The sequence below is a fragment of the Typopeltis vanoorti genome, chromosome 14 (assembly GCF_054136105.1).
Source record: "Typopeltis vanoorti isolate ZY-2024b chromosome 14, IOZ_Tvanoo_1.0, whole genome shotgun sequence".
NCBI lineage: Eukaryota > Metazoa > Arthropoda > Arachnida > Uropygi > Thelyphonidae > Typopeltis > Typopeltis vanoorti.
This window is the reverse complement of record NC_143562.1, coordinates 88,096,917-88,118,171: the sequence shown is the minus strand read 5'-3', so window position 1 is coordinate 88,118,171 and position 21,255 is coordinate 88,096,917. Positions and strand designations below refer to the sequence as shown.

General features: G+C 36.9%; 1 protein-coding gene across 1 annotated transcript in view; it reads left to right on the top strand.

Moving 5' to 3' along the window:
• Positions 1–21,255, top strand: part of LOC150099737 (nucleotide triphosphate diphosphatase NUDT15-like) — a 72,273-nt gene that overhangs the window by 25,703 nt on the left and 25,315 nt on the right. The window contains exon 2 of the mRNA XM_090404147.1: positions 9,143–9,289. Within this exon, the coding sequence (XP_090260273.1) occupies positions 9,147–9,289 (143 nt within the window). The 5' untranslated portion in view covers positions 9,143–9,146. The remainder of the gene's footprint in view (positions 1–9,142; positions 9,290–21,255) is intronic.

Here is a 21,255-nt window from a genome sequence, read left to right as displayed (position 1 = left end):
AGATTACCTCCATGCAAAATTACAGGAGGCATTTTCTCAGGGCTCCTTGCTATCACCTCTGCTCTTTGCTATTTATGTTGCTGACATCCAACAGAATTGCTTTCACAATGGCCCATGGCCCTATGTACAGATGATACTACAATAATTTTCTCTCCCTCTGACCTAGATTACTAATTGAAAAACTGCAGAATGCAATCTCAGAACTAGAACACTAATTCAAGAAATGACAAATTGAAGTCAATACAAACAAGAGCACTGCAGTGCTTTGAACAAGATCAGTATTCCTGAAGGACAAAGTGGTCATGTCTGGTACCCTATTCTATAGCAACCAGTAGCCAAATACTCAGGGATACAACTATATAAAGAGCTTTATTTCATAAACCATGTCGATTACATCTGCTGAAAAGCAAGTTAAGTACTACTTTACAAGATGCTAATCAGCAGTGGAATTCGATGTATAATGCTGGGCCTAGGGAAAAGAAGTTACCAGTTCCTCTGAAGTGGAAAAAACAACAACAGAATTTTGTAATGTATTGCAGTTTTTATTTACAAAGAAAAAAACTTATGCCTGGGCCCAGAGAATCTGATTCCCACCGCTTCCTTCTCTTCTCGTCAGGCTGCTGATCAGCCAGTCCTGATTTATGGCTCACCTGCCAGGAGCCACATGGTGGATTCAAACATTATAAAACTACAGATGATAATCCAGAACAAATGCTTACAAATTGTGTTAAATGATGCCATCCACCCTGCCACTATGAATCCACCAAATGATAGACTACAGCAAGCAGGACCATACAAAAAGCAAGTGTCCCAAAATCATAGTGAACAGGTAAATATTAAACTCGCTGCCAGTAACCCACAATAAGCAAGCCAAAGGCTCAATAATATCTAAGCCCATTGTGGTCTACCATCTAGCAGTAGGCCACAATTCAACAAATAACTTTCAGTCAAATGTCCCAAAAAACTGCACTGAACAGGAAATGGGTTTGGTTATAATCATGAGATCTCAGTAAAGGTCGAAACTTGTCTTGGTAGTGACCTTTTCCTTAACCATATCAGCATCAGTATGGATGAAATGCATTGCTCCTTGTGCACTTTGTATCTATCATATATGTCAGTGGTATTGCAATTTTAATATGTACTTTGCATCCATGGTAATTTTGATGTGTATACACGTCAAGGCTAGTTGGGTAGTTAAAGCACAGTGACATACATTTTCAAAAGGAAGTGTGCTGTGCATTATTGGATACTGAGGCAAATGATGCAAAGTCAACAGCCTCTCTGTACAAGTAATTTACTTGTGAAGATACTCCATTCACAAACTCTGTTTTCTTCCTGCTTAGGTAAAGGATTAAAACAATATAATTTCTTCTCTAGTTTAATTTACTTGATAACCAAGTGGAAAATCTTTCTGTAGCCATTTTGATCAAGCTTCAAAGATAAGAAATCAAAGGCATCTGAAATATTTTCAGAATTAGGGGAGTAGTAAAGACAGAAGATGAATGTACATGATGGGACAAGGAAATTTTATGCCACTGAAGGAGGAAAAAAAAAGGGGGAGGGAGAGGAGCTCAAAAATTTGGCATCCTCTTCCAAGGAATATCAGACCAGAAAAAAAAGTACAGTAGTTATTTCCCCTTGTGGTAGAAGGAATCAAACTAATGGTAGTCAACCTCCTGGAAGGAGGTTGACTACCATTAGCTTCCACCATGTACTGTTTTGTGCTTCTCTTTTACATTCTTCATAGGACAAAAAGGTCCAGTCCTTAAGATTTCCCATCCAATCTGTTCTTTATCTTCCTCTTCTTCTTTTTCCTTGTATCATTCCTTCTAGAAGTGTTTTTTGTAGGGATTCATGTCTTAGTATAGTTCGCCCACCGTTTGTAGATCTCTCCTTGTCATTTTGTCAAGAATAGTCGATTCATGCTGAAGGGGAGAAAGAAATGATGGATGTACGAATTGGTTGCCAACATGTGAAATCACGTGCTTTCTTGTCTGTCGCTGTACTAGCTTGATTTTTGTTGTCGCTTTTTTGCATTATTTTTTTATTATTAATTTGTATGATGGATCCAGTACAGTCAACAAGTTCTGTTGTTGTTTAACAACAGAACTTCTTGACTGTAGTTTCAGTAGCTCTTGCAAAAGAATATTGAAAAATGTGCTGACCTTCTGCGAAAAAGAATCGTCTCCTTGTTCCCCTTTCTCAAGTCATAAAACGTGCAAGTGCAATTGCGTGCATATCGGGGTCGACTGTTAAAAGAATTCGTAGGGAATCAAAAGGTGAAGGTAAGCCAAAATTTAAATCTCCTAAAAAAAAAAGCGCCAGAGTAAAGAAAACCATCGAAACCGTAGCTTTGAATGATTTTGATGTTTTGATGTAGACGTTATAAGAAGAACTATTCATGAATTTTACATAGTCGAGAAAAGGGTGCCAACGGTTCCGAAATTGATTCCTGTGCTTAAAGAAAAAATTAATTTTCCTTGGAAAAGAGAAACTTTAAGGAAAATACTTCATGAAATCGGATTTTGTTTCAAAAAGTCCCAGAATAAAAGGAAACTTATCATGGAGCGAAGTGACATTGTTTTATCTAGAACGCAGTATTTGAGAGCAATAAGACGTTTCAGGGAGGAGAAAAGACCGATTGTGTATCTAGATGAAACTCGGATTGATAGTCATTTAACTTATGTCAAATATTGGCAGTCTAAAGAAGAATGTGGAGTGCTACAAACCGGAAATGCCTTGCGGCGCATAATAATTTTGTGTGCTGGTGGAGAAATGGGTTTTTTACCGAATTCAAACCTACTATACAAAGCCAATTAATGGCAAATGAATTCTACGGACTTCGAAAAGTGGGCAGAAGAAAAACTGATTCCAAACCTTCCTAAAAATGCTGTTATAATTGATAACGCTTCATATCACTGTATTCGATTAAACAAAGTTCCAAATTGGTCAAATAAGAAGCAAGTTCTTATGGATTGGATCTCTGCAAATAACATTTATCATTCTCCAGATGTGCGAAAAATTGAATTGCTTAATTTGGTCAAAAGAAACTCGCCCACAACTAAGCTATTTAAATTCGGCACGATGCTCAAAGAGCATGGATTTCTAGCTTTGAGGCTACCACCATATCATTGCGATATTAATGCTATTGAGTATGTTTGGACAGAAGTGAAAAGTTTCATTCGCCATCGCAATGTAACTGGAGATATTGACATGCCGAAACTTTTTAAGCTTTCAGAACAGGTGATTGAAAGTATTGCAGCTCAAAACTGGGGAAAATATCTTTCATGTCACCTCATTGGAAAATATGTATTTGGACAGTGACGGAATTATCGAAGAATTATGCGAACCTTTGGTGATCAGTTTAAGTGAAAATGATGGTGATTCGGACACCGATTCAGATGACTCTGAAGATTAAAAGGATTTGATAATGGTATTTTTTTCAACCTTTTTTTGCATGGGTTTGTTAAAAGAGTCGCAACAAGTCATAAATAATTAATTGGTTTAGGACATTAAAGTGTCTCAGTTCTCTCAACTGTAAGTTTAGAATATCTAAGTTCATTTGAAAAAAGTTCTGTTTTTCTGTATAATTATTTTTATTTTATAGAACTTTCTTAAAAATAAACTTAGTTAAATTTTTGTTTTATGCTATACCTTTTTTAATTTTGTTAATACTCTATTGATCTGTTATACAAGCAAAATAGTTACACTCTAAAAACTACAATGTTCGTAAAAGAAAAGCTAAATTTTCCGACCTGTAACAATAAACCAACACATCCCGGAAGACAGATTGATTACCCTATTATCGGAATGGATTCTCCTTTTTCTGACATGTGCAGAAGTGTCAAGGGACCTCTAATCGGTGGGCGAATTATATGTGACCAAGGTAGGTGGTTTTCCTTTTCTTAATGGTTTTCAACAGAGTCCTATCTTCTCCAATCATCTCTAATATTTCTAAATTAGTTTTTTTTTTTGGCAGTCCATGGGACTCTAAGAATTCTTCTGAGGATCCACATCTCAAAGGCTTTTAGTTTATTTTCACAATATTTTGATATTGTCCAGGTTTCTGCTCCATATAGCAGTCCAAATGCTACATATTGACTATATGTAGCATTTGGATAGCCTAATTCTTGTTTTTGTGTGAATTTCCCTTGAGGTCAGAATGTTTTTTGAAGGTTGATCTAGCAATTTCTATTCTTCTTAATATTTCCTCATCACATTTTCCATTCTCTGTAATTAGTTGACCCAAATATATATACAGAGGCTGTTCAATAAGTTATAAGACTATATTTATACAGAAAACAGATTACCTTTAATCGTCATCATTTACATGGTCTTTTTCGAAATAACTACCGTGAGACACCATGCATTTGTCCCAACATTGCATCCACTTCTTAAAGACATGTGAAGGTCCGTTTTTTGAGAGTTCTTTTAAAACTGCCTCCGCAGCTTTTACACATGCTTTGTTGCTTTCGAAATGGCGGCCTCTTAGTGGTTTCTTGAGCTGAGGAAATAGCCAGAAATCGCATGGTGCGAGATCAGGACTGTATGGAGGGTGTGGTAGGATATTTATGTTGTTCTTCTGCAAAACGTCCACTATACCACCAGCAATATGTGGCCTTGCATTATCGTGGTGCAATAAGAAGCCATTCTTCAGCAACGGACGCTTCCTTTTGACATACTGTACCATTGTCCTTAAAAATCTGCATAGTATGAGCCGTTTACAGTATTCCCGGGTTCTACAGCGTGTTGGTAAACAATGCCTTCGTAGTCAAAAAAACATTATGATCATAACTTTACCAGACGATTTTACAGTTTTTGCTTTCTTGGGGGTAGGTGAAGACGGATGCTTCCATTCACTGCGTTGTTGTTTCATTGTAGGGTCATAGTGATACAACCAAGCTTCATCTGCTGTAATGATGCGTTTTAAGGAGTTGTCACCTTCTTGTTCCAGTCTTTCTTCCCATTCTGTGCACACATCCACTCGATGCTGCATTTGCTCCAGTGTCAAGAGTTTGGGAATCCATCAGGCACAAACATGTTTCAGTCCCAAATGTTCAGCCATGATTGAGTGAACACTTTCCACAGAAATATTCAGGACAACATGCAGCTGGCGTACTGTAATTCTGCGATTCTCCTTGTGATAATCGCTGCTGTGTTGATCATTGTCTCTGTGATGGACGTTGAAGATCTTCCCTCACGTTCAAGATCTTCCACATTTTGCCTTCCTTCCTTAAAAGTTTTATGCCAGCGAAAAACACTTGCCCTCGACATTGCTTCATCGTGGAAAGCTTCGTGTATCATGTTAAAAGTGTCCAATGCCGATTTTTGCAAACGCACACAAAATTTAATAGCATAACGCTGTTCCAATTTCAACTTCCATTTCAACGACTGGTCGCGGCTCATGGGTGCACCGAAACAAGCTTGCGTTTAGTCACATGACACTCTGGCACATCAGCCCATATATGCCATCTATCAACCTCCTTTGTTAATACAGAAATCAACATTTCTTTATTCCACAGAAATTAATATTGTGATGAGTGGTTTCGCGACAGTAAAATTAGTCTTATTACTTATTGAACAGCCCTCGTAACTCGTTACTTGATCAGTATTTCCTCTGATCTTAATATTTATGTTGGGTATTTTCCCTTTTTCTCTTTTTTCTTTTTCTCTTAACAGCATATTTTTGGTTTTTTTGAAGTTGAAATTAAGTCCATATTTTGAGAGAGAACTGCTTTACTCTCAAAGATGGTGGAGGCTCTAGATGTCCATAGTATGTTTAGTATACCCTTAAAGATATCACTCACACTGCATGTTAGGAGGTTATGGATGGGGAAAGACAGAAGCCAAAATACATAGCTCTGGGGACTAAATATAGCATCAGTGACAAGCTCTCAGTAGCAAGGTGGTGGATAAAGTTCATCTGCCACCTAGTAGATCAAGTTTACATTATCTCCATCAGCAAGCATTCTAGCCTTCACAGCAAGAATACTTATGGATTGTACAAGCACCCTTTTTTTAATGAAACGGGCCACACCTCAAGAAGGCATAGTTAGATTAACTGGGAGAAGCTGTATATTGCATGGCACTAGTCCATTAATGGTCCTGAGTTTCATTAAGCAATACTCACTGTATTGTTTCATAATTAATTCTGAAATGTAGGTAATGGTAGGCAGTCTAGATCTTCCAGTCTGGATGAGGCTTAAATAATAATCTTCTCTATACTGATTTTTGGATTTCTGATATTTTCATAATTACTTCTATGATTAGTTTGTTGATCTGGAGAAACCTGATATTTTTTAGTCTGCTTTATTTTTAATATTGTCAATGTTTATGAAATCAGAATAATGCCATTGATAAATCTAACAGATAAGCTTAGGCGTTGATGGTTATTCATGACTTATTTTTCATGGTATTAACAACACCACAAACACTTTTATCAACAAAGATGTTTTACAAACGCTAATATTTCGCTGATTTTCAACTCAGCATCATCAGAGCACAACACACATGTAAACGCGACAGTGAGTGAGTGAAACAATATAATTGCACAAGACAAAAGATCTAAAGTCCTTTTTTGGCGCCCTCTAACGGGGAAAAAAAAAAAAAAAAAAAAAACAGCAGTTATCCAGGAGTTTTTCTTAGGATAACCGTCTCCCAAATTTTTGGCAAATTAATGCAACCATATTTGTTAAGGTTGGGAGAATTCTTCAAAGCCATTGCTGACTCAAAAAATAATCTTTCAGATCTATAATGACTCCTAAATAGCACATTCGTTTTCCTCCATCTAATCCTGTGTGAAGGAGTGTCCAAAGCGTGGTCTGCCAGTCCCGACTTGCCATAGTAATAGTAGCAAATGTATCTTTCATGTTCTTCCAGGCGGATGTTCACTGATCTTCCTGTTTGCCCATAATAGGCCAAGTCACAGTCACATGGAAATTCATACACTCCTGGGTGTGCTAAAGGGTGAAGTTTATCCTTTAGTGAGCAGATCAGAGTTGCCAGCTTGACATGAGGTTTGAAGGTGGTGCGAAGGCCATGTTTCAACAATACTTTGGCTATCTTTTCCGATTTTTGAATTATTTCAATTTACCATGAATGCAGGTTACTTTACATGGGGGGGGAAATTCTACAAACAGATTAATGGTACTGCTATGAGTTCCCCCCCCTCTCTCCCCCGTTAGCAAATTTTTACATGGAACACTTTGAAAACAAAGTCCTTACCACAGCTACATACAAGCCACAAGTGTGGTTGCGCTATGTAGATGATGTGTTTGCCATCTGGCCCCATGGACAAGACATGTTGGATGCTTTTGTCACCTACCTAAATAGCCAACACCCTAAAATTCACTTCACAGTAGAAAAAGAATCAAATAACTGTTTGCCATTTCTTGACACATTAGTCACCCGCCTTTCAGATGGATCACTATCTTTTTCTATTTACAGAAAGCCTACACACACAGGAAGATACATAAACAATCACATCATCATCCGGTCCAACAGTACGGCATTTTAAAAACACTTACACACAGAGCCAGAGCCATTTGTTCTAACGATACAGCTCTGACCACTGAACTCCAGTACCTGCGCCATACGTTCTTAGCCAACGGCTACAATCCCTACAAAATAGATAAAATACTACATAGGCCCATTACTCTGCCCTCCCCTAATACACAAGAATACAACATGACCATTTCTATTCCTTATATCAGAGGTACATCGGAAAAGATAGCCAAAGTATTGTTGAAACATGGCCTTCGCACCACCTTCAAACCTCATGTCAAGCTGGCAACTCTGATCCGCTCACCAAAGGATAAACTTCACCCTTTAGCACACCCAGGAGTGTATGAAGTTCCATGTGACTGTGACTTGGCCTATTATGGGCAAACAGGAAGATCAGTGAACATCCGCCTGGAAGAACATGAAAGATACATTCGCTACTATTACTATGGCAAGTCGGGACTGGCAGACCACGCTTTGGACACTCCTTCACACAGGATTAGATGGAGGAAAACGAATGTGCTATTTAGGAGTCGTTATAGATCTGAAAGATTATTTTTTGAGTCACCAATGGCTTTGAAGAATTCTCCCAACCTTAACAAATATGGTTGCATTAATTTGCCAAAAATTTGGGAGACGGTTATCCTAAGAAAAACTCCTGGATAACTGCTGTTTTTTTTTTTTTTTTCCGTTAGAGGGTGCCAAAAATAGGACTTTAGATCTTTTGTCTTGTGCAATTATATTGTTTCACTCACTCACTGTCGCGTTTACATGTGTGTTGTGCTCTGATGATGCTGAGTTGAAAATCAGCGAAATATTAGCGTTAGTAAAACATCTTTGTTGATAAAAGTGTTTGTGGTGTTGTTAATACCGTGAAAAATAAGTCATGAATAGCCATTGATAAAAGTGATGAAATATTGAGTTTTAGAGTAATTAAGTTGTATTAGCAGTCTGATTCTACTCAACTTTAGAATGCTTTTTATATGAATGCCACCCATGAAAGGTTGCAAGCATTTTATGTAGGTACATTTGTAATGGGTTCAATCAGAAGGATTAGATAATGCAAAAACATGCCAGAACTTTTTCAAGCCTCTTCAGTAAGCAGATTGGTGGTTGCACACTGGGCACAAAAATAATTTACCATGCTCTAACCAGGTCTGATCTGCTTGTTATTTGCAGTAGCTAAGAGAGAGAGAGAGAGAATCATAATAATCATTTACAATTTACTACAGAAAATTATTGGGAATTCCATTATAACAGACAATTTCTTTGTCTGTTATAATGGAAGGTTTGCTATAATGTTTTTTTTGGCTTGAAACTATGTGGAATCGGCTGAACCTTTTTGATAGTTTGTAGTGAGTAAATTTACTAAACTGATGTTTGCTGTAGTGAGAGCTGATTATATGTCATTATGCTGTCACTGCCACATAATGAATTCAGTATAGCATTAACATTGTTGTTATCGAATGATAGCAGCAATGTTAATCCCACACTTTATTAACTGAGAATTTTTGCTGTTGTCATGGCAAGTTACAAATAAGCATAAAATTTTTATGGTACATGGATTCTTTTAAACTTGACATGCATTTTTGTTGATTATCATTAATGTTTTGTTAATCAAAAGTTGTGTGGCTATTTTCAGTGTAATGCAAGGTAATTTAAGACCAGGTGTTGGAATTGCAGTTTTCATTGTAAGTAAAGAATACCCAAAGTGTGTAGTCATTGGGCAAAGGAAAAATGTACTTGGTTCAGGGCTTTTCCAGCTTCCTGGTGGTCACCTGGAGTTTGGGTGTGTGTATATTGCTTTTATTTTTATTTTACCAGTTACATTGAAGGTGACAGTTATAGTTCTGATTTAACATGCAAATTTTAGTGTTTACAGAATTAAAAAAGTGAATATTAAAAAAAGAGAGAGAGAAAACAATCAAGAAAGAATAATGCAAAACGTTTTGTTAAATAAACATCACTAAATAGAACATTACAAATCCTTATGGTATTCTCCATGATTTCTTATAAAAACTAGCTAATAAGGGAACAGTAAGTGTGATATTGAATCATTTGATATGAGGAAAATTTCAAAATATACTGAAAACTTCAAAAAAATTAAAAAGGCACATGCCTTGACAAACTGAACTTTGATATTGCCACTTTTGGTTCCTGTGTTTGGATCTTGTTGCCATGACAAATTTATGGAAGGTAACAGACATGCTGATATCTGCAGAACACTTCCTTTGAAAAGAGACTGAAAGTGTGTGAGTTGAAAAATTTTTATAAGCTGAAATGAGGGGATACATGACAGAAACATATTATTATGATATGAGCAACTCCATGAAGTCTGTAAACTCATCAAGGGATGCCCTAAACATTATGCCATGCGGTATCCAATATTCTTGCAATATCTATCATACTTTGCTTTGAACTTATTGGATGAAAAACCCGAGTTTTCGGGAGAAAAAACCCTGCTACCTCTGTATGTGATTGGTGTATCTGTGTACTCGCTCAACAGCTTTCCCCTGAAAGCTCTAGTTTCCCTGATTTTGCATCTTTTGATCTTTCACTTCATTCAACAACATTTTTTATAGACTCTGAACACCAAAGCCATTCAAATTCTGCCTTGTATAAGTCCTTTTGTCCATCAAACTCACTTCACACCTCCACAGTCTTCACATCATTTCACTTGCAATAACCTTCACATTGGCTCATTTGTTGTTATGGTCCTCCATCTGAACTGAACTCTGTCATACTGTGACAACAGATTCATTATCTTAACTCTCTGACTCTTTTCTTTTGCTACTTTCAGTAACTCTTTTACATCCTCCCTCATACTGCACTTGTCTCCTTTCAAATCATTCGTTCCAGCCAAAACAAACTCTTTCACTTTTTCTCTGAAGATGTAGTATGATAGCATTCTTCACAGCTATCTTACTGCTGTGTTTTTGATAATCAGTTTTACTCTCTTATATATAAGCTGCTAAGGGGTGATTTTGAAAGTTTATTTTTCACTTGGTTAGACTATAATAAATTTAGTTTAATCCTTTATCCAAGTGTGAACAAACAAAGTTTGCACCTGAAAGTATCTTCAGGACTGGGGGTAAGGTCAGAAGAAATTTCAGTATGTATGTGGCAGAAAGACAGAGAATGAAGGGATCATTTACACTTTTGCATTCTAAATAGCCTTGTTAACATCATTAATCCTTGCACTTGGGAAGCATGATTTGAACACCCTCTTGTCTAGCACATTTCTTATAGTAGAATTGCTCTACAAGTCTCTCTCCTTAATTTTTCTTTCTCTTTTAGACAAGCATTCCTTTCTCTTTTATTGCACTTCTTTCTTTCTTTCTGTTCTCAGCTAAACCACATGCCATTTTCTGGTTATTTCCTAAATTGAATATATACCTCAAGGATATCCATTTTGAAAATTTTGAACAGTGCCAAATCAGAGGTGAGAAATTCATTCTGAAAACAGCCTGAAGAGATGTCTGACAGCTACAAATAAAATTTCTAACACAGTAAAGAAAATGTATGAAAAGAGGCTTCTCTTTCAAGCACTTTTTGTAAATACAACATGAAAGTAAAACAGAGACTTGAAAATATCTTTTTTTTTTTTTTATTTCATTGCATATCTCTTTTGGCTGGGAAGTTATCACAAGGGAGGCATCAAAATTTCCCATTGTATAGATGATGTCATGCAATCATGGAGGGGCGGGAGTGAACTTTGGCATTCATCTGACTCATGAAATTTCTGTTAATGTACTTTTCTGCAGATGATAAAGCAGCACTGTAAACATTGTTCTGCTATATCATTAGAGTGCGGCAGTAACAACAACATTGTAATAGTAACTTTTCTGCTTGGTTACAAAGTAAATTATACCAGATCCTTTATCCAAGCATAAGCAAACAAATTTTGCTTGTGAAATATCTTCATGACTAGGCTAGGTAAGTGACTTCACATCACTTGCCTTAATATCTCATAATGCACAGCACACTTTATTATTATTATGATTCAGGACCTCAATGGAGTCGCAAGACTCATCGTGGGAGACCCACCCTAGAAAACGCAAAGTCTATCATATCACTCCTTGAACTCATTCACTGTTCATGCTCTCACTGCTCTATCGTGCAATGAATTTCATGGTCCAACCACCCTCCATGCAAAGAAACTACTCCTCACCCTCTTGCTCACAACTTCCAGGGATGGCCCCTTGTCCTTGCTCCTTCCCCTTGTTCCACTAAACATAAGAACTCCCCAGTAAATCCTGTACCTACCTCTCAACAGTTTAAATGTCTCAATCATATTACCTCTCCTTATTTTATCTACCACACTTTGCAGTCTACATTTCCTCAGTCAATCCTCATAACTAATATTGTACAGTCCTGATACCATCTTTGTTATCCACCTTTGCACTCTTTTCATGGATAATTTATCCGCTTCAAATCATGGGGACCAAATTTGAGCACAATAGTCCAGGTGTGGTCTGATCAGAGCTTTATACAATGGAATGACAACTCTTTTATCTCTGCAGGTCAGCGTACTTCTCAGTATTGCAGCAATCCTCTGGGTTACCTTCACCAGCTTTGCAATATCTTCTTCCGTGAATTGAATTTCAGGTTTCTCTCAATCATCTGTACTGGAGGAAATAGGATAGGCAAGGGATCTTGGGATCACTCCCAGATCCTTTGCCTATCTCGCTTCCTCCAATAGAGTATTCCCATCAATTTATCCCAAACTTCAAGACTTTACATTTAGCTGAATTAATCTGCTTTGCTTTCTTGATATAGCTCTCTCTTACACAACTCTCTGATACCTATCATACAGCCAATTTCCAATCCGATTCACTAATCTGACATCCAAACCCATGTGCTGCAACTTTAATATTAGCTTATCATGTGCCACCCTGTCAAATGTCTTTTATAAAATCCAAAAACATTGGCAGAATATGCCTTTTCCTCATCAACTGCTCTTGTCACTTTAATTATAAAAGTCATATCAGATTAATAAAACAAGAGCAACCCTTAACAAATCTGTGCTGACTTCCACAGATAACGTTACCCTCATCTTCCCAATGCTGTAAATGATCCCTGTAAACCACCTTTCACTGATTTCTCCAAAATCTTAACAACTACTGATGAAATACAAACTGGTCTATAGTTTAAGTAGCCATTCTACTACCACCACCCTTATACAATGGCACTATCTTACCCTCTTTCCACCTCCTTGGACACCTTATCCATACCAGACTCTAATTGAGAAGCCAGGTCAACGGAGCTGTCAGTTCTTCAGCACATTTTCTTAAAACCCATGGTGAAATCCCATCCACTCGCATTGATTTATTGACTTCCGGAGTACTCAGTACTCCAGAATTGCCCTGAAATCCAAAGAAAATTCTTTGGATTTCAGGGCAAATCTCTTCTCATATTCTAGTTTTGCCTTCCTTACTATACCTCTCCTTGTCTGAGTCTTATATTCTTTATGCATCTACTCTCTGTCCCCTCTTCTGATATCACTTTCCTAACCTCTTTTTCACCTGCAGTTCCCATTTGATATTGTTTGTCATCCACTTTACACCAAATTATGTTCTCTTCTTCACTCGTGGTATACAGCTTGCTATTGCTACTAATAAATATTCCTTCACAAGTTCCCAAGCATTAATGATATCTTGCCCTTCCAATTCCATCCTCTATGGAACTGCCTCAAGTTGATATCTAAGACTATTATAATCACCCACCTTATAGTTCCACATGCATTCCTTTCTCTTTGATACTCCTGCATGTCTGGTCATCTAAGTTACAACTGCATGGTCACTCTCTCTAAACAGGAGCAGAGATGCCATCTCAGTTATAATCAGATCTTGTGATGCTGTGATCAAATCCAAAACTCTTGAAATTCATGTTCCTTCTACTGCATGTTGCCTCAAGACATGTGTCCCTCAAGAATTCCAGAAATTCCATTCCCTTATTATTACATGTAGTTTCCCTTTCCCAGTTTATACTGCTGTAGTTAAAATCTCCCATGACAATCATTCTTCTTGCACTTGCCAAGCTCAATTGCCTAAACATCTCCTGCTTTTTGCCCTCTATGCTCCCTGACTTCTAGCAATAACCCACTAAATCTTCTGTCCTGCCCAACTCCACCTCACATCATGACCTCTACCTTTCAGATATGTGTACTCACTCAGACTGGTTTTGACCTTTATTGAGGTCTCATGAGTGGGAGTTAGAAGATGCCAAAGCCTAAATCAAAATCATATATTTTCCATATACAAGTAGCAAATTAGTGTATCTCCATGTTATTTAAATACTCTAGATCAGAGATAATTGTAGAAAGTTTTTCTGCAATTGATGTGAATTCAACAGCCTCTATATACAAATAGTGTAATTATAAAGATAATACTTCATATGCAAACTTGATTTATGCTTATTTAAAAGATTAAAACTAGAATATAATTTCTTGTCTAGTATATATTTATTTGGTTATCAAGTTGAAAAATTTTCTCCAACTATCTCTGATCCCAAGCATTTCAGTAATATGGTGATACACCATCTTACTATTTGTACATTTAAAATATATGAATTCTGCATTGATTTAACCTTAGTATATTGTAAGGTCCAATTTCTGCTGATGAGACCTCAGTAAGCTCTTTTGGGTCTGGCTCTCACCGATGACATCTAATCTACTCCCCAGGAAGCAAGCAAATCAGGTGATGTCTTTATACCCGTCACTGATTGTAGCCACCGCTGAGTTTCCTGTCCTGCAGTGATTCAGGTCAGGAGTAATGAATGTAGTAGTAGTGATCCTATACAATCACTCAGTGAGATTTAGAGGGATCTACACGATCACTCAGAGTTTTTGGAGAGGTACCTAACAGTACCTCAATAAAAGTCAAAATTGGTGGGTGGTGACCCTTTTCAGTGCATAGCAATATACATGTTTGAAAGGAAGTGTGCTGGTCATTACAGGATACTGCGGCAGTTGATGCGAAGTCAAGTTATGAAGATACTTCATGTCCAAACTTTATTTGCTTATGCTTGGGTAAAGGATTAAAACAAGAATATGGGAAAGGTGGAGAGCAATTGTGTGAATGTAAGACTCTAGGAAAATAACTCGTACTGTAAGGAAGTCTCTTCTTGTATTCCATTTCAGGAATACAAGAAGGGACTGGAACTCCAAAGTAAATTCTAAGGAATTCATTTGTTATGTGGCCAGTAGGGGAGAAATGAGTGTGGACAAATAACCCTGTTAGATATAAATGAGAATTCGGTGTCCAGTGCATATAACATGGTGGAACTGTTTAGTGATCACTTTATTGTGGTAATTTCATCTCAGAAAAGCAGATTTTATTACTGGAGGGATAAAGATAGGTGCATGAAAAGAATGTGTTTCAAATACTAATTACCCCAAAGTCAATATGGCAGTGGAACTGGATGGGATTTTTCCACATGTTTTAAGAGAATGTGCTAAGGAACTGGCAGTTCGATTGGCAATGAAAATCTAGCAACTGCGAAAGTACCCAAGGAGTGGAAAGAGGATAAGATAGTATAAATTAAAGATGCCAAGAAATTATATTCTTGGTTTAATCCTTTATCCAGGTGTAAGCAAACAATGTTTGCACGTGAAGTATCTTCAGACTAGAGGTTAATAATTTCACATTAATTGCCTTAATATCCCATAATGCAAAGCACAACACCCTTTTGGATGTGTATAATGCAATGCATTATGGGAAGGGCCATGCATTGCATTATACATTAGGTATTATGCATTATACATAATGCATAATACCTTTGCATTATGTATGGGATACTAAGGCAATTAATGTGAATTCATTAACCTCTCTATACAAGTATCCCAGTCTTGAAAATACTTCACACACAAACATTGTTTGCTTACCTTGGATAAAGGATGAAACCAAGAATATAGTTTCTTGTCATATTTAATTTATAGTATAACCAAGTGAAAAAACTTTTAACATCTATCTCTAATCCAGGATAAGACAGTGCCAACCATTGCATGGTGGTAGAATGAGGGCATCATGCTATACACCAATTTGTATTTCTTCTGTAGTTGGTAAGATTTTGGAGCAAATTAGTGATAGATCATATACAAAATTGGGCATGTGAGAGTAATCTTATCCGAAGGTTAGCATGGATTTGTTAAGGAGTACTTTAGTTCAGTAATTCAAGAATAGTTGATGAGAGCAATGCATATATATATATATATATATATAAGAAAAAGAAATACAGTATATATATAATACATTTTTTTTTTTCTTTTTGGTATTTTGCAAAAACATTTGACAGGTTATCACATGATAAGTTGATATTTATGTGGAAGCACATGGTGTTAGATATCAGGTTATAGCAAATTGGTCATGTTGGAGGCTTAATGGGCATTCCAGTTTTGAACTTCAAAAGGATGCCATATCAGGGAGGGGGGGGGGACACCATTCATACCATGGGCATCATTACTATTTTGAAAAATTATCATATTTTTATTATAACTTAGTGCCCCCATAGTGCAATTGAAAGAATGACAGTACGTTGCTTCCTTCGATTGAAAAAGGCCTAAGTTCGATTCTGAGGAGGAATCTTTATATGGACTTTTTTTCAATCGAAGATGAGTTAGCCAATCTCATATGAGGTAGCAGGGTTTTTTTCTCCTGGAAACTCGGGTTTTTCATCCTGCATACAGACAAATTTGCCCTTCAGAACATACACAGTTTACAGACAAAAAATACTAGTTGTTGTGGCGAGCAGTAGATGGCGTTGATGTAGACGATTGGTAGTAGAGGTTCGGTGTAGTGATGAAAATGGAGAGTTGTACAGTAGGTGCTCTCCCACAATGAGTCTATGGACTCCTTGGAGGTGTCATGAATAATAATTATAATAATAATAATAACTTTGTTGGCTTCACAGATGGGAATTTGCATGTTTATTACAACATTTCCCCATCAGATAGCAGTATGGTGTCTCAAACAAAAGCAGTATAACAAAAATAATTTGAGGCACTAGGGTTATTTCCATGCAAATATTCATAGAAAATCTAATGAATTGCAACAGAAAGGCTAAAAAATATTAGGGTATGCTATATTCAGTTCTATTCGCTGCTAACATTTTTGCCGTAAACTTTTATGCCATAAGACATTTGGATTAATTTTTGTAAATAATCAGTGGATGATAAAGGGTATTATAAAATCATTAAAAAGGCAAATCTTTATTAAGGTGAATGTTAATGATACATAACATAATGAAATCATTTAAAAATGTACAAATTAAAAGAGAAGAATTAACTTTTTGTCTCAGATTGTCAATTCAATAAATCCATCAGTAACATCGCTCATTGGAAGAAATGCTAATGCTGTGAACCATTTAATTTTCATGTTGAATTCAACATCTGTTTGATAGCATAACTTTGAACAGTGGCAATTTTTCGATAAAGATTTTGTGCCATATGAAATAAACTTCCAGTTATAGTTGTTGATATAAATATGTTAGAAAAAGCGTCGATAGTTGCTTTCTCAAAGTCAACCATTAATGTTTCGGGATCTAATGATGAATGTAAGCCCTTTAAGGCACTGAATAACTTGCTGTAACTTAATTCGGATTTGCCAGGATAGCAAAGCAACACGCCGCCATGGAATCCTTGGGGGGTCTCAAGCCTGGATAAAGGAGGAGGGTCAGTCAGATGAGTGTCCATGCTCTAACCGTAAAGAAAAAACACGATTGTTATCTGATGCCTATACAATCAACAGCTACAACATGCTGGCTCGAACGTCGCCCGGATCAACAAGGTCCACGATACCATATCATACTCATTATCTGATGGTGATATCTGCTTCAATTCTTCAATCTGTTTCCCAATGCTATCTATCTAAATCTAGTTTTTTTTTTTTTTCGTATAACTCAGTACAGTATCTTGTCCATTGATGTACAATTTTATCTTTATTCATCAATACTTTGCCTTTTTCGTCTTTAACTGTGGTCTGTTTTGGTTGTGACCTTCTATTAATGGTTCTAATCACTTTGCACACCTCCCTAGTTTTATGCTCTCCATAGTACTGTTCTATATTATTGCATTGGGCTTCTAACCATTTCATCTTATCTAGCTGACTGCTTTTTTTTACCTCATTACACTTTCTTCTATATTGCTCCTCTATTTGTTCTGATGTATCCATTCTTATCTTCAACATTCTTTTCTCCTGTACTAACTTCATTGTTTTTGGTCTAATCCATTTCGTCTTGATCTTCTCTTCTTCTTCTTCTGGTGCTGTTTCTTCAACCTCTTTTATTACTCCTTTCACTCTTAGATTCTAATTTTTTTCTTTGTCCACACTTTTAAGTTTCTCCTCTAACACTGTTCTGTACCTTTTTACTATTTCTGCTTCACTTATTCTTGTTCTCTTCATTTCTGATGATGGGGTTTATATTTTATTTTTAATTTCAGCTTGATTTTTGCAATCACTAAACTATTATCTGAGTCTGTATCCACTCCTTGAAAAGTTCGACACTGCTGTACTGATGTTATGCATCTTCATTTAATCATGGATATTATTTCTGGGAAAAATCCCATGTTACTCCTCTTAACAAACTATTATATTTACGGCTATTTTACTGCTTCTGTTTAGGAGTGCTCCAGTTTAAATGCCATTGGCTCTTTTCTCACGGATTCTTAGGGCATTGTAGATGTATATTTATCAATAAATATATGTTGCAAAGAGGACAAGAAATTTGCACATACAGTATCTTGTCTTTTTTAGGTGTTGTGGCTCTTCTTCTTTTGCGTTGTCCAAACTACTGTGTGTGTGTGTGTGGGGGGGGTTGGAAAGTGGGAGAATTGAAATAACAAATGGAAAAAACCCAGGTTTTTTTTGAATAACATATATATACATATATATTATAAGGGATGGGTGGAGCGTTTTTTATATATTTATATGAGGTGGGAAAGGGTGAAAGGGGTTGAAAACAGCAACTGATATTTTAGAGGGGGAGAAGGGGGTTGACGGGGTGCGGTCCGTTTCGACTATTTATGGTCGTCGTCTGAACACATGGAGGAAGTGGATGCTATGTCAGGTCGGGTAGGTGCTTCTGCTTTTGAAGTGTTTGTGTTATCGCCTATTGGTCAGGGTTGTGACCTCAATTTTATGTGTAGCTTCCTAACCTCGGAGATTGCCTGTGTACGTTGATAGAGTTCGCGTCACACTTTATGGCTATTGTTTCCGATATTCTAAGCATTGTTTCATTGTCTTGTCTGTCTACTATGATGGCCTTGTCGATCTGCGGGGTATGTTTTTGTTCAAGGGCGTGGACAGCTATTTCTGTTTTTCCTGTGCTTTGTATTCGATTTTTCTTTTTGATGTTGTGTTTTTTAGTATTTAAATGTTCTGGAATAGGGATGTTACAATCGCGGAAGTGTTCTTGTAGTCTTGCCCATAAAGACCTGATGGTGGAACCTGTGTAGGTGATATCACAGTCTTTTTGGCAGGGAAATTTATAGACTACATTGTGGTGTTCAAATATTTCTTTTTGTGTCTGAGATTTAGTGGGTTTTAGGAGATTTGCCAGTTTTTGGTTTGTGGTGAATACCAGTTTGTAGTCAGTATGTTTGAAGATATATTTGTAGGCTTTGTATGTGTTTTGGGTGTATGGTAGTTTGATAATTTTTTGTGTAGGGAAGTTTATTTTGGTACTTGGGTTGTTTTGGCAGTTTTTGGCAGTCTTGTTTGCATAATTTACTAGTTGTGTAGGATAGTTGCGATTTTCGAAGATCTGTGTTAGTTTTTTTATTTCTGCTTTTAGATTACTCTGATTGGTTGAAAATTTGTACGCATTTATGAATTGTGATAAGATGACAGATTTTTTAATGGATATGGATGGTATGAGTGGAAACGGAGGTAGTTTCGGATATGTGAGAGTTTGTGGTATATTTTCGTGGCTATTTTGTTGTGTTCTGGTTAGTGTCAAGTGTAAGAAATTGATGGATTTGTTCTGTTCGGTTTCTATGGTGAATTTTAGTCTGTTGCTGTAACTGTTTAGGGATGCTTTTAAGGTGGCGATGTGTGTAGGATTTCCAATTCACAGAATATCGTCCACGTATCTGCCATAAAATGTGATGCCGGGGGGTGGGGGGGTGGAGTAGGAGTGATTCTATGTGTGCTAGGAATAATTCTGCTAGTTGTCCGCTGATGTTTTGGCCCATGGGGAGTCCGAAGATTTGAATGCACACGTTGTTGTTGAATTTGAAGAAGTTTGCCGAGATGATTAGTTTTATTAGGTTAATAATGTCATAGGATGTTAGTTTAGTACGAGAGTGTAGGATGTGGTCTTCTGTGAGTAGTGTGTGTACGATGTCTAAAGTTCTGGGGACATCCACATTGGTGTATAAAGAGGCTGCATCCAGTGAAGTGAGGATGTCATCTTGGGATAGGGTTAGGTTTTTTATTTTCATGAAAAGGTCGTCCGAGTTTTTTATCATGAAGTTAGATGCTGTAATTAATGGTTTGAGAAGTTTCGCTACGAATTTCGATAAAGGAGCTGTAGTGGTGTTTTTGTAGGAGACTATTGGCCTCAAACTAACGCAGATCTTCAAAAATCACAACTATCCTACACAGCTAATAAATTACGCAAACAAGATTGCCAGAAACTGCCAAAACAACCCAAGTACCAAAATAAATTTCCCTACACAAAAAATTATCAAATTACCATACACCCAAAACACATACAAAGCCTACAAATACATCTTCAAACATACTGACTACAAACTGGTATTCACCACAAACCAAAAATTGGCAACTCTCCTAAAACCCACTAAATCTCATACACAAAAAGAAATATTTGAACACCACAACGTAGTCTATAAATTTCCCTGCCAAAAAGACTGTGACATCACCTACACAGGTTCCACCATCAGGTCTTTATGGGCAAGACTACAAGAACACTTCTGCGATTGTAACATCCCTATTCCAGAACATTTAAATACTAAAAAACACAACATCAAAAAGAAAAATCGAATACAAAGCACAGGAAAAAGGAAATAGCTGTCCATGCCCTTGAACAAAAACATACCCCGCAGATCGACAAGGCCATCATAGTAGACAGACAAGACAATGAAACAATGCTTAGAATATCGGAAACAATAGCCATAAAGTGTGACGCGAACTCTATCAATGTACACAGGCCCTATGTAATCTGCGAGGTTCGGAAGCTACACAACATAAAATTGAGGTCACAACCCCGACCAATAGGCGATAACACAAACACTTCAAAAGCAGAAGCACCTACCCGACCTGACATAGCATCCACTTCCTCCATGTGTTCAGACGTCAACCACGAATAGTCGAAACGGACCGCACCCCGTCAACCCCCCATTCCCCCCTCCAAAAAATTAGTTGTTGTTTTCAACCCTTTCACCCTTTCCCACCTCATAAATATATAAAAAACGCTCCGCCCATCCCTTATAATATATATGTATATATATATATATATATATATATATATATATGTTATTCAAAAAAAACCCAGGTTTTTTCCATTTGTTATTTCAATTCTCCCACTTGCCCCCCCCCACACACACACAGTAGTTTGGACAACGCAAAAGAAGAAGAGCCACAACACCCAGAAAAAGGTATGTGCAAATTTCTTGTCCTCTATGCAACATATATTTATTGATAAATATACATCTACAATGCCCTAAGAATCCGTGAGAAAAGAGCCAATAGTATTTAAACTGGGGCATTCCTAAACAGAAGCAGGCAAATAGCCGTA